Source organism: Anopheles funestus, chromosome 3RL (assembly GCF_943734845.2).
Source record: "Anopheles funestus chromosome 3RL, idAnoFuneDA-416_04, whole genome shotgun sequence".
NCBI classification, from domain to species: domain Eukaryota; kingdom Metazoa; phylum Arthropoda; class Insecta; order Diptera; family Culicidae; genus Anopheles; species Anopheles funestus.
Window position 1 is genome coordinate 15042765 of NC_064599.1, and position 12607 is coordinate 15055371.

The 12607-nt window shown below is 43.6% G+C and overlaps 1 protein-coding gene across 8 annotated transcripts in view; it reads right to left on the reverse strand.

The window, feature by feature from the left end:
* Window positions 1–12607, reverse strand: part of LOC125769261 (neurabin-1) — a 59435-nt gene that overhangs the window by 10117 nt on the left and 36711 nt on the right. For 6 of the 8 annotated variants that reach the window (XM_049437889.1, XM_049437888.1, XM_049437892.1 and 3 more), the window contains 2 exons: window positions 9985–11567; window positions 127–1138 (listed from right to left, as the gene is read on the reverse strand). In XM_049437889.1, coding sequence (XP_049293846.1) covers window positions 127–1138; window positions 9985–11545 — 2573 coding nt within the window. In that variant the 5' untranslated portion in view covers window positions 11546–11567. Of the gene's footprint in view, window positions 1–126; window positions 1139–1341; window positions 5043–6518; window positions 6987–9984; window positions 11568–12607 lie in introns of those variants that run through there. The other 2 variants (XM_049437893.1, XM_049437894.1) reach the window with 2 other exon arrangements.

Genomic DNA, 12607 nt, shown 5'->3' on the forward strand with positions numbered 1-12607 from the left:
AATACGTTTTGTACACTTCGAACTGCAGCTTTCTTTACACTTTTAGGTGAATGTAGTGCCACCCTCCTTGTCATATAAACAACTCACTCAACTGCCACACTACACAAACCATACGGCGATACATACCTGGAGCTTAGCAGTCGCTCAGCTTCATCCGCCGTCATCTCGTCAGGTAACAGGCTATCCTGCTCATTATCGCTTGCATCTGCGAACTTCAGCGTGTCTTGCAGATTCAACGGTGGCCCTTCCGGAATCGGGGGCGGTCTCATCGAGGCAAGGGACGGTGGTTCGGGTAATGTTTTCGTACTGTAATCATCCTCCAGCTCACTGAGCGTGGTTCGTGTCGGATCGAGCAGTATCTGCGCACTATGGTAACCCTTCTCGCCCATCTCGCTTAACTCGTCGAAGTCCAGTATTTTGGCCTCGTCTCGTTCACCATCCATGAACGCTAGTTCACTGTCGGTGGCTGTCGTAGTTGTTGAGCTATTGTCACCGAGAGAGGACGGTAGAATGGATGCGTAAAGTACACGATCGGTCGATGCGGATCGTCCATTGGTAACGGCTGATGCGACACCGGGAACTTGCGGTTCCGCTAGCTGTGTACTGCCTTGTCCATTCAGCATGTTGTTACCGCTCGCTCCGGAAGGTTGAGATCGGTTAAGGGCCGTCACTTTACTGGGAATACCGGCCGGATGTGGCTTTCCGTTAATACTGCTATTTGTGTTGGCACTTCGATACACATCCACCTCGCCATAGATTTCATCACATTCTGTACCGTCTGGCCGGACTCGATAGCCTAAGTCGGCGTACGTTAGTTTCGCTTCCGCTGGGCTACCGACTGGGGAGCGATCTTCGCCGATCGGGAGCTTTCGTGGCGGGGACGCTGGCAATGGGAGATCAAACTCGTAGGCTGGTTTAAGTTTGGCTTTGATCTCTGGCGACGGTTCATTGAAGCCACCTTCGTCCGTGGTGGTTGAGCTACTGATGATGCTCGGTGGACGATTGCCAAGCCCAGCGGCTGGCACGTCAAAACAAATGCTCGACACCTTCGTGCGGCGTGTAACACCGCCATGCTGTTGCTGCTGCTGCTGTTGCTGTTGTTCACCGGAATGTTCATCGTCTGTTCGTGAGGATTTTCCTAAAAAAAAGAGAGAAAAAGAATCAAGCATTAGAAGTCTAATAAATGTTACGTTTGCACGTTTAAATCCACTCTATAATCTTCACCACCAATATGTGACATCTCCAGCCGATGTAGCCGATCGTACTGAAACAAGAGCGTCACCCAACGGCCGGTTTCATCCAACAAATGGAAGGGATCGCCAAAAAATAAATGCCACTCACCTTTGCAGTCGATGCAAAAACGGCGAATGCTGAGACACATCTTCTGCTGCTGATTGTGTCAATTTGATGTCGGTCAGTGCGAAATCGCGCTGCCCTCCTATAGCTTCTCACTTGCAAAACAACATCTTAACTAACTACAACACAATCTGTCGGTCCGTATGATTGTTTTCTTTGCGCGAACCTCAACCTCAATTCTTCGTTACCACACGAATTTAACCCGAATATATCAACTAGCGCACCATGGGCAGTCATTTTATGGTTCACTTTTCACACAAAGACGGCGACCCGCGCCCGTTCGAGATTAGCGTTGCAAATGCACACCTTACCGGAACATTGTTCTGAGACCTGAGACGGTGAGTACAAAAGACGAACTACATATTTTCACTTTTCGTTTTTCCATAACTCTATTACTGGTAGCACACTACTCCCAACCCCAATAATCAGTGGGCTCCCACCATTTTTTTTTATACCCAATTCCCCCTCTCGTGTTGACGATGAGCTATTATGTGTTAATGAATTGCATTCCCTGATGTTGTCTACCGTTGATGGTCACTTAGGAACACGATGTCCATTGCAAAACATTAAATGTTTATTGACTTTTTCGGTTGGATTCATGAATAAAATAACATACCGACCATCCGATAATGGATGAGCATGGGAGACACTTTGGTAACGCGACGGGAATTTTTTCAAATTTTGCTCAAAAAAAAGCAAACCATTCTGTCGCCAGTCAACAGGGCGTTTGTCTACTGTTTGTTTTTTTAGTTGAAGTAATCTCTCCATCATCTTTCCAGCACAATCTCAGCAAATATTGCCAAAAGATGACCTTTTCTAACGCGAAAAGATGATGATAAAAACAATGTTGTAAGTTTAGATTGCAGTTAAATATTTCATTATGGTACAAATTACATTATTTGAGTACTTTTTCGTCATTATTTCATAAGAAATATGAGAGAAACACAGTTTCTCTTGTTTATACAAACTTCAAAAACTTCTCTCAAGAACCCCAGCATCTTCGGCGTTCTACAAAGTCGCCCACATCGACCAGCCCCAAGTAGTATCGGGTGAAAACGCCTCTCCAATTTCAAGAATGTAATCTTGATTTATGTTTCTCGCTGCACCCCTGAGCTGCTCTCCTTCGTGTCTATATTCCGAGCAAATGGATAAACATATCTTCGCTCTCGTATCATATATCCGACAACATTGCGTGCATTGAACAATTTGTATCGTAGCGACAGAATACAATCACCAAAAAGTTAACATTAAAAAAAAACAACTTGGTTTGGAAGTACATTTTATCCGGAAGGGATATATTCTTTTCATACAAGAAAGGGACTCATGTTACACCTTTCAAATCACTACTTCTGTCATTTGAGACACATCACAAAAGGGGAACGGTCTGATTAATTTTTCCGTCAACTTCGCGTCCAACCCAACAACACATGTTCAGTGTCGAGTGATCATCAAACCACCAGATGGCCACCAAAAGAGTGTAAAAGGGGGAAAGAGACAGAGAGAAATACCCTAGGATCAACTAACTTTTTTTTCCGAAATATTGCGACGCCATCGTAAAATCAAATGACACTTGCTATCGATCGCGTTCAAGGCAAAGGAATGTCGACAAAGAATGTTGATGGTCGACAAAGGTGGACAGCTGCTTTCATAAGACTTGTATCTTGCTCTGTACAAGCGTAACAGCGCGGACGCACAAATAGTATTGGAATGTTTTAAACGAATACTAAGTGGATACTCCACATTCGGTTCACTACTAGCGTTGGTGGTTTCGATTTGCGCATTAATGTTCTCTTTGGAAATGATTCCAACACATGATCGTTTCCAAATGAAATTCGTCCCCCGAATCGTTTCGGTGGAATGCCGGTAATGTCTATCAGAATTTCACCAAAGTACTTTAACGTTCCAGTAAATTTTGTAGTCAGAATTAACTAGGTTGTGCTATTAATACACATAGTTGCTTTTATTAACCGAAAATTTCGTTTTACCTTCCATCTATTGCAGTATAAATAACAAACTTTCCAGATTTTTATAATTTCAATCTACATCTTCTAATAAATCAGTATCCAATGAGCAAAATTTCTTCCCTGACGTCATCACACACTTGCGTCAAGCAGATTCAAATAAGCTCGCTGACAAGAGACCCTCTTTTTCGATCTCAATTTTTTATTACACAACTAATGAATCACCTTCTAGGAGACCCACACGAACCACACAGAGCTGGGTCCGAGGCGAAATGCTTTTGGGATGGGAAGTAATAAAAATTAAATCAATCCTCACAATCCGTTTACAGCTGTCTGACAGCTTGCTCAAAGCGTGTGTGTCATCTATCGGGGAAAGCAAAAACCGATTTCACCAACATGGTCAAGATGCTGTTTACGGCCAACTAAATTGCATGATCAAATATCGGTTCCACTTAGACGGAAGATTCTCATTTCATTGGCTTTGATCTTGTGCCTGTCCGGTAGTCGCGCAATCGGTGATCGTCAATGATTTTGCTGACTGTTTGCATGTTAATTCTGAAAGATGTTGTTTTTTTTCTTCATCCCCCACATTGGTGGCTTTTAACAACGTTTTGACAAACCACTGTCTAGCCTCGGTGGTGAATGATCGTAGCCAAAAGAATGGGCGAAAAAAAAACACCGTTGCAGACAACATCCCCAAGTGTAGAAGGAACAAGCATCGAAAAAACTAAAACAAAAAAATGTACATTTTTATTTATAAAAATTTCAAACGACCTCCCGACTGTCTGGTCTGTTGACATTCGCACATGTACATGGGATGGTTGGATCATATCGTGGTTAAGGTACAAGTGTGTTTTTGAGGTTGGTTGGGCAACGCACCGCCGACCAAACAATGTCGAGCTTGATGCTTGATGAGCTCTTTTTTATGACAGATTTTTTTTCCTTTCTTGGATGCCCTTCGGAACATTTGGTTGTTTGTTTGTTTGCTATTTGTTTCGCTTCACAATGTTTGGAAGAATTTGCTGTGCACTTGCGTGTGATGGAACGTGTATGGAGTTCTGTGTAACGTAGCCAAACGATCATTGTTTACAGTGGAATGAACACACATGGAGCACGGTAACAGTAGATCGCCTGATCGAATTGTACATATTTGATTTTTTTTTCAATAAAAAAATCGTAAAGTTTTTGTGAAAAACCAGGTCGAGCTTGACATTTTATGTAGATATCAACCGTATTTGATCAACTCGTTATGAAAGCAAATTGAAGCGTACTCTTAATCTTATATTCATAACAAAAGTAAGAGCATTTGATTGAATACTGTTTTAAAACAAATCGCAATTACGTTTATATTCGGAGTATCACGTATATACAAGTTAGCGCCACTAACGCACAATCATGTATAGCCCCGTCAATGGGGATCGTCTGTTGTTTACAACAAGCGAGATTAAATTTAAAACACCACCCACAATTTACCTCCCAGTTCGTCTCAAATCACAATGTTTAAGGTCAGGCTCATTATATTCCTATTTTTAATCTTAACATTTAATTTAAGCACTTTCTTTATCAGTCGCCATCATCAGGGTGTGTGAATATGTGACGTAGAATTTCATTCAAGAAGAAAACGGGTTACTACAACATGGCAAAATGTTGTAGGCTAAAACTTCTCAATTGGGCTTGAAGAATTAACAATTAATAACTATCCGTTATAAGTCTAATGTTTTCTTCAACAACAGGATCTCAATATTTCACCCCATTGAGTCTGAAACTTCTAACACCGGTTGAACAGGATTTCAATAATTCACTACATTTAGTTTGAAACTTGTAAACTTTGCTATACTCAATGTAAATTCCACCCAAAAAACCTAAAAACTTCGACTAAAAAACGTCTAAAGTGTCTCAAAATTGATTAATTTTTCATAAAACTCATGCCGATAATAACTAATTGCATACTTTCAGGCGTCGAATACCCTAGACACTGCGAAGCGAGAGGTTCGTCTAATTGACTACGGAGCGCTCGTCAGGCAAAACGCAAACTTTTCCCCAAAAGCATCGCAAACATAATTGGCATTCATCAATTCCGAGACTATGTCCGATGTGTTGGTGTTGCAACTTTTGCATGATGATGGTGTTTGAACAATTTCAATGAATTTCAAGAGCCTTCCCTATCTCTCTATCTCTGTTGCTTGCAGCAAGAACCCCTCGGACGGAGTTAAGATCATTTGCTCCAATTAAAATGTGCCGGCTGTAATAGTTGACTTTGCTGTTGGGCTTTATTCGCAGATGGCACATTCCCACTAACTGACTGTATATGAAAACACACACTACCACTACCAACTAAATGGTGCAACTGCCGAGCACTTTGCAGCATATATTCTTGCCCCAATGTTGTGTGACTGGCTAACTTCACTTGACCGACACTAAGGCAATCTCACACAAACACATTTCATCGCGTGTTCTGCTAGTAAAGCGACAGAAGAATTATATCTTTCACACAATAAAATTATTTTACACCTTACACCCTTCCGCTCGTTACGTATGATTCCTCTATTTTGCTTCGTTTTCCCCGGGGGGAAACGATTTTTGCGCACATTTTTCATCATAGCTTGAACGAACGAACACACCACCGGGGGGAAATATATTCCGTTGCTCATTTTCAACCTTCGCTTGAGTGAAATACACAAACGCACACACAACAAATCACTTGGGAAGCATATTTGGCTTGAATTCTCATCCACTTTTCCGAACGGACATTTTGTTTCCCCTTTTTTTCATTCTATACCGAGCAATACTTTCACTGCGGCTGCTAATAGATTATGATCCTTTACGCTACGTGCAGCTGAAGTGCGGTTAAATATAATCACAAACATGGCCACAGCATCACTGGGATTCACGTGAATACACATAAATTACGTCAACTTCGGTACGGCGCCGGCAGGAGGCCGTTCAGCAAATTTTGTGTCAGAGATTACGAAAAAAAATTAAACAACGCGCGCAGGGCTAATGAATTTGCATATCGAAGATGAGTTGCATATAACACTGGCGCATTGCAGATAGTGTCACTACTGCGCCCAAGGCCATCTCAGCAAAACATTTCACTTTCGAATATTTAACGTCAATGGAGCGTTCGTGAGTAACGCCAAATGGACTGGATATCAACACATGTGACGGCGCTGAACAAATTGCTCTCAAACACCCACGCACCTCCTTAATTCCACACAAAGTTTGCTCACAAAGGATGACAAATTTTTAAAAAAAAAACTACACAGAAAACCAGTTAACAAAACAACGCGACTGAAAGTACAGCAAGAACGCGACGTGAAACACCGAACACGCACGTCCGCATGGTACCAAAGCACGGACGTGAAAATACTAACCGTGTGTCGTTGGCGGGTGTCGATCGTCGGTCTCGCGGATGATGATCGTGCGAGACACTTCACTCTCTCAACAGAGAAAGAGCACCATGCAGGCGATGATCTGCCGATCGTCGAGTTCCCTCCATTTGTGGAGCATACACTACAACTTTGGCGTCGGCGAGACGCCACGCAACATTAGGGTTGGGAAGGTTCACCCGAACATTATGCGTCGCACTGAGAAAAAATTCCAACAATTCTCTCTTTGCTAGAGTTTGCATCGAAATTACCCTCCAGGAGGGAGCTAGTGCACTCGGACGGCACGCATCCAATGATCTGCGCCCGAAAACGAAGTGGTTTGAATCGTATAATGTGATCGAACAGGCCTGAACATTGGTGAATGATCCTTTCTCATGGGAAGGAAATGGAGCTACGATCACAGATATGTGGGGAATTATGGTATAGTTTTTCACTATTTTTGGAAGTTTATTTCGCCGTCCACCAAACAGCACTTCATGCCGAGAATGATGTAGTGAAGTGTTCTGAAATCAGACGACTTGAGATTTACAAGAGCAAGTTCTGGTTTGCTTTCATGGAGCAACTTCATCTTCAACGAAGGCGCTCTAACCATAAACTGGGGCCATTCTTCAAAAATTAAATACAAACTAATACAGTTTAATGAAATTAATGCAAACTACTTCATGAATATTCCAGGCAGATTAATAGTTACTGTTCTCTTATAACAAAAATAATTTCTATTTCAAACAACAGAACAGAAGCTGCCGTATCACATTGCTCTACCGGGCAGCTGAACTCCAAAATGAAAGGCTACGATTGTACGAAACGTTGCCTTCAATCGTTCTTTACCCACTCCAATCGACCACTCGCGGCCAATGTGTTTTCCAGCAATCGTTTCCATTCTTTAGCCACCATACGGCAAATGCATCCAGAGCGACCGATCGGGTACCGGAAAAAGCCGAAAAGTGCATTTTCTCTTCAGTCCCCGGCGTCTGGGTCTATTCCCTTCGCCAGCACGTACTTTCACACTGTGGTTCTATTTATAAAAACGACACCCTTCTTTTGCTCATCTTAGGGAGTGCCGGACGCCAGCATGCTGTGCTGGAATGAGAAGCGAACGGCAACGGAAGGCATATGAGTGTGATGAAAAATGCACAACAAACACATGTCGGTGCTAGAGACTGTTGCTGATGAGGGTGGCTTATGCACTTTCTCCATCGATGTCGAAACGTCGTTGCATTACTTCACACTGACCGCGATTTGTTGTGCTTTTTGCAATGAAACAGTGTGTCAGTAAATTCATTCCGTATTTCTTGTAAATCGAAAACGAGAGCAAGAACGCTTGTTGCTAAGAGCTCCTTGGGCGATATTCGTTAGTAATGCAATATATTGATCCACTACTTAAACTCAACTGTTATTCCATAATATGTTTCATCTAAAACTACTAATATCATAATATCATACAATAGTTATAGAGACCATATAAATAACTTTTAATAACAAATTGAACATGCGCGTAATAAATGAGGTTTTTGCTTACTATCATCCCTCCAAATGAATAGTCTATAATATCATCGTTAGTAAGCAAATTTGCATGCGGTACACCTTCAAAACCCCAACAGACTGCCGAAGCTGCATTGGTGGATAATCCTCGAACAGTGATGAAAAATGATGCTGCTGGTACACCAACATCATTTAGTATTACTCGTTGCATTCGCATCGCACCATTCCCAAATGAATTTCCCAGCTCCAGGGCTAACTGCTTCCCCCATTTCTGCATGAGCTAAAGTTACGCCTAAACCTGGCAATGGACTCATTGCATCGCTCCAATACGTCTGGTGCACTGTTTGTTTAAGACCGCGATAAAAATAGGCCAATTTTACATGACCGCTGGTGAACAGTTTCGTTGTACCGGGTCGCGGGTGCCCAACCTTTTGCGACCAAAAACATGACGTAGAAAACACAATATTATTGCCCACACTCTCTTGCGCCCGCGAACGATGCACGGAAAATTTATATTTTCCTACATCCAGTGTTGGATCTGTACAGCATCTGGAAGGATTTAGAGATCTTCCGGTGAAGGTATATCCATAGTAAAGTGTAATCCCAAAGCAAACATACGGTGTGCTTGAGTTGCGATGCGGATTTAAAAAAATAACTTTAGTTCATTTATAGCAATTTTAATACATAAACACCGTCCGATAAACTAAAGCATTTGCAATATATCGTCTAACTTTTTAAATACATAGCAGCATGTTGTTAATGTGGATTTAGAATTGGACCTTTGCAAGTATGCAATCAGAGCTACAGCTCGTTAGTAAAACGTACGTCAGCATCGTCACCTAGCGTAACTAAACCCAAAAAGGAACCCCATACAAAAAGAACACCAAAGCAAATAATGCTCCATACTCTTGCCTCCTAACGATTGCCATCTGTAACCGCAATACGAAAACACACCCTACACACTATGCTCCACATCGCTGTTTGCTTTGCCCTATAATTGTGATCTACCACATCACACTCCCTCTCTTTCTGATGATGAAGATGATTGAAGATTTCCAAAAGCAGTGAAAATTAGCTCAAAACCCCAGTCGGACCAGCGCAACCAACCAACTGCAACCGGGGAAACGTTACGTTTCGTTGAAAAGTTATTATTATATCGTGCACGACCCGATTCTTCATCTAGTCGAATTTCTCGCAAGGGGTTCTTGTCGGTACCTTCATCATAAAAAACCAGCAGCAAAAGGGTTGTAAGAACACTCTCCAGGCACATAGCATGCATGGTCACGTTCCATGCCGAATCCAGTCTAAGTGGAGCCATTATGAAGTACTATGTGTACTCCACACTCCACAAGTACGTACCAGCAGTAGCACACGTTCGGCAACTTCCTGACACAGGACAAAGCTATTGAAAACGAACAACTGTTATGCTCCATCCCGTTCAGCAGACGGCACGAAATGCAAACGTTCAATGTGAAGTGTTCAATATAAACTGCTTAGTGTTGCCAATGAAGAGTCCTAATGAGCGAACACTCCGTGACTGCAAACAATGGCGGCCATCTGTGATACAAGCGGGACGAGATGTATCTGTTTCCTGACAAGGATTTGAATTTCCATCTAACAATATCGTTCCTCTTTCAAACGCGTTTCTTACTTTTAATTCTATAAAAATATGTTTTGAAGAAATTGATTCAAACCTAGTTTCATCCCCTCTTTAATGCAATAATAAATACATCCAAGTCTAGGATTCTGAAAATTTTATAAAATGATTCCACACGATTCCTAATTGCTGTACTCACCATTTAGTTCCTCTACCGTCTTCCCATCGTTCGCCGGTGGTGAGTCTTCGGCTTGTGAATCTTCCCGCTCGCTGCTGCCAACCTTCATCAACTTTTCCGTTGATTCATTCTCCTGCTTCTCGTCCTCGGTGTGAATCGGCGAAGAAGGACCCGACGATGCGCTCGCACCTGGGCTGGGCGAAGAACTGATGGCATGTGCTGGAGACGTAAGTCCACCAGAACCGGTATCCTTCTCGGACGATTGCCTTCTGGCAAGGGCTCCAAGTTCGGGATACTTGAAGTTTGCTGCACCATTACCTCCATTACCCACCGGTAACCCAGGTTGCCGTTCGTCCAGATTACCTTCGAGCGATTTCTTCCGGATTGCTTTTTCCGGTGGAGGCGGTGTCACCTGTTGTTCGATACTGGCACCACTAACAAGCTGCTGTTGCTGGTGGTGTTGTACCGTGGAAAGCACCGTGGTACTACTTCGCACAGGTGCAACCGGGGGTAAATTAGCGTGTGGTGTTGCATTTACCGGAGGCGGTTCGGCCTGTCTCGGTGGAGGTTTAAGCTTCTCCGGGCTCAGCTTGGTTGGACTAAGGGAGCTCGGATCGGTGGCGTGCGGTGGAACCGCTGGCGGTGTCTTTGTTGGGCTCGGGAATGAGTTTTGTCTTAAATTAGCCGTCCGTGGACCTTTCTCCGGTGGTGGCGGCGGAGGAGTCTGTCGCTTTGGTGGGCTTGGCGGAGGTTCGCTTGGAGATGGTAACCGATGGTGGCTGCTAATCATGGGCGCATGGCCATGGTTAACAGCATGACCGTTCCGTTCCGCAGCGAAAGGAAGCTGCTCCTTCGCACTTCCATTTGGAATGGCTGAATAGTTTCCGTTTGTGGTTGGGCCGGGACCAGCCGTTGGCGCTGCAGGGGTAACCGTATTTGATCCGGCTCCAGCAATGATACCCGTACCGGGTACTGTTCGAATGATATCGCACCGGTTGAATTCGCTCGCACCGGAACCTTTTGTTGTGCGCGTCTTCGAGAAGTGTGACGTCCAGTTCTTCTGCTTTTCAATTAGCTCGCGGGAATTAAACTTCCGCTCGGGTTTTTCGGGCTTTTCTGGCTTTTCCGACTTTAGCCTTGATTGGTTGAGGATACGATTCGAGTCAAGCTTGCCAATGCCATTGCTGATCGCTGACGGGGGTTGCTGCTGTTGGCCGTGCAGTTGCTTTCTCTTTGGCGATGGTGATCGGTCCGGTCCGGAGCCGATATCGGACAGATTGTCCTCCTTGCTGCTGGAATGTGACATCTTAATACTGAAGGGCGGCGGGCGATTAACGCGCCCCTCACCGAGCTTCTCGAACAGAGCGCGAGCGTTGTTGAAACGAGCGGCGTGTGATTCGGTCCGCACAACTGTAGCTGTTGGGGAGTGAGTTGTTGCGGTACTATCCGTGGTGGGTCTGTCCGAGCGCGTTTGTATTTCCTGTGCTAGTTCGACGGGTTTGCGCTGGAAAAGATTGGCTATCTGTGACACCTTAGGCCCGGCGGCCGATGCCGGATGAGCGGTGGCCGTAGATTTCTCCATCTTCAATATTATCGTTACAATTCTACAAAGAAAAGTAAAACAAATTTCATATTAAAATTTTTTTTACCAACCATTTACAAGTATTCCTCCCGTTTAGCGCTAACCATTTTGAATTAATCTTTAGCACAGAATAATCAGTACCGAGTGCAAACGAAAACAACCGAAAGAAGTGGAAATATGTTGTACCCACACACCCAACTAGTCTATTATGCAAACAGAATTGCGGTAATCTTGTATCTCGCTTCAGAATTCACTTGATACTTTAAACAACAATTAGACATCAGCACGATCCTCTCGGGTCGCGAAATGTATCACTACTGATTCGCAGATTAGCGCTCCGCACAACTACACGCAGCACAAGATGCAAGATACTGGCAAGAAACAACACCTTTCTGCTGATTTTCCCCGTGCTGAAAGCAAGATAGTATTACTGTGATGCAAGATAGTGTCACACGTTGGTGTCACCGTGCGCACAAACACTTCATCATTTGTAGCTTATTTCGGTTGGTACGTCGGCGGCGGTACGTCGAAAAGGTAAGAATTCCTCCAAATAACTTCAACATTAATTGTTGGTTATGCTGCTATGAACCTTTATCAAAATGATACAATTTTTAGTCCACCGCTTCCGAAAACAACGCTACAAGAGTAGCGAAAAGTGTCACTATTCTTGTTCAAGAAGCAATATGATGGCGTTGGTCACTCAAAGTTGCAGTAAATAACACGAGTAATAATCGGAACTACTCTGTCTTGTCGGTAGGTTTCACGGTTCGTTAGTGATAAGACAGGCAGTAAGTGTCTTATCAGAAGGTTCGCATTCTATTCGATACGCAAGCACTGTATTGTGATGTCATAAACACACACGGCGGAAACAGTACCAAAAGTTCCCAGTGCGGAGGAACCACATTCCTATCACGGGTGCAAATGCGTGCGGAACGGATAAAACAGAGAGCGATTAAATTATTTTTTTGTTGAGCCATTTCCGCCTCAAGTAAATGAACTTGTAAGACATAATTGTTAGGCTTAAACCCAGCAAGTTACGCCAAACAGATCTCATGGATTACA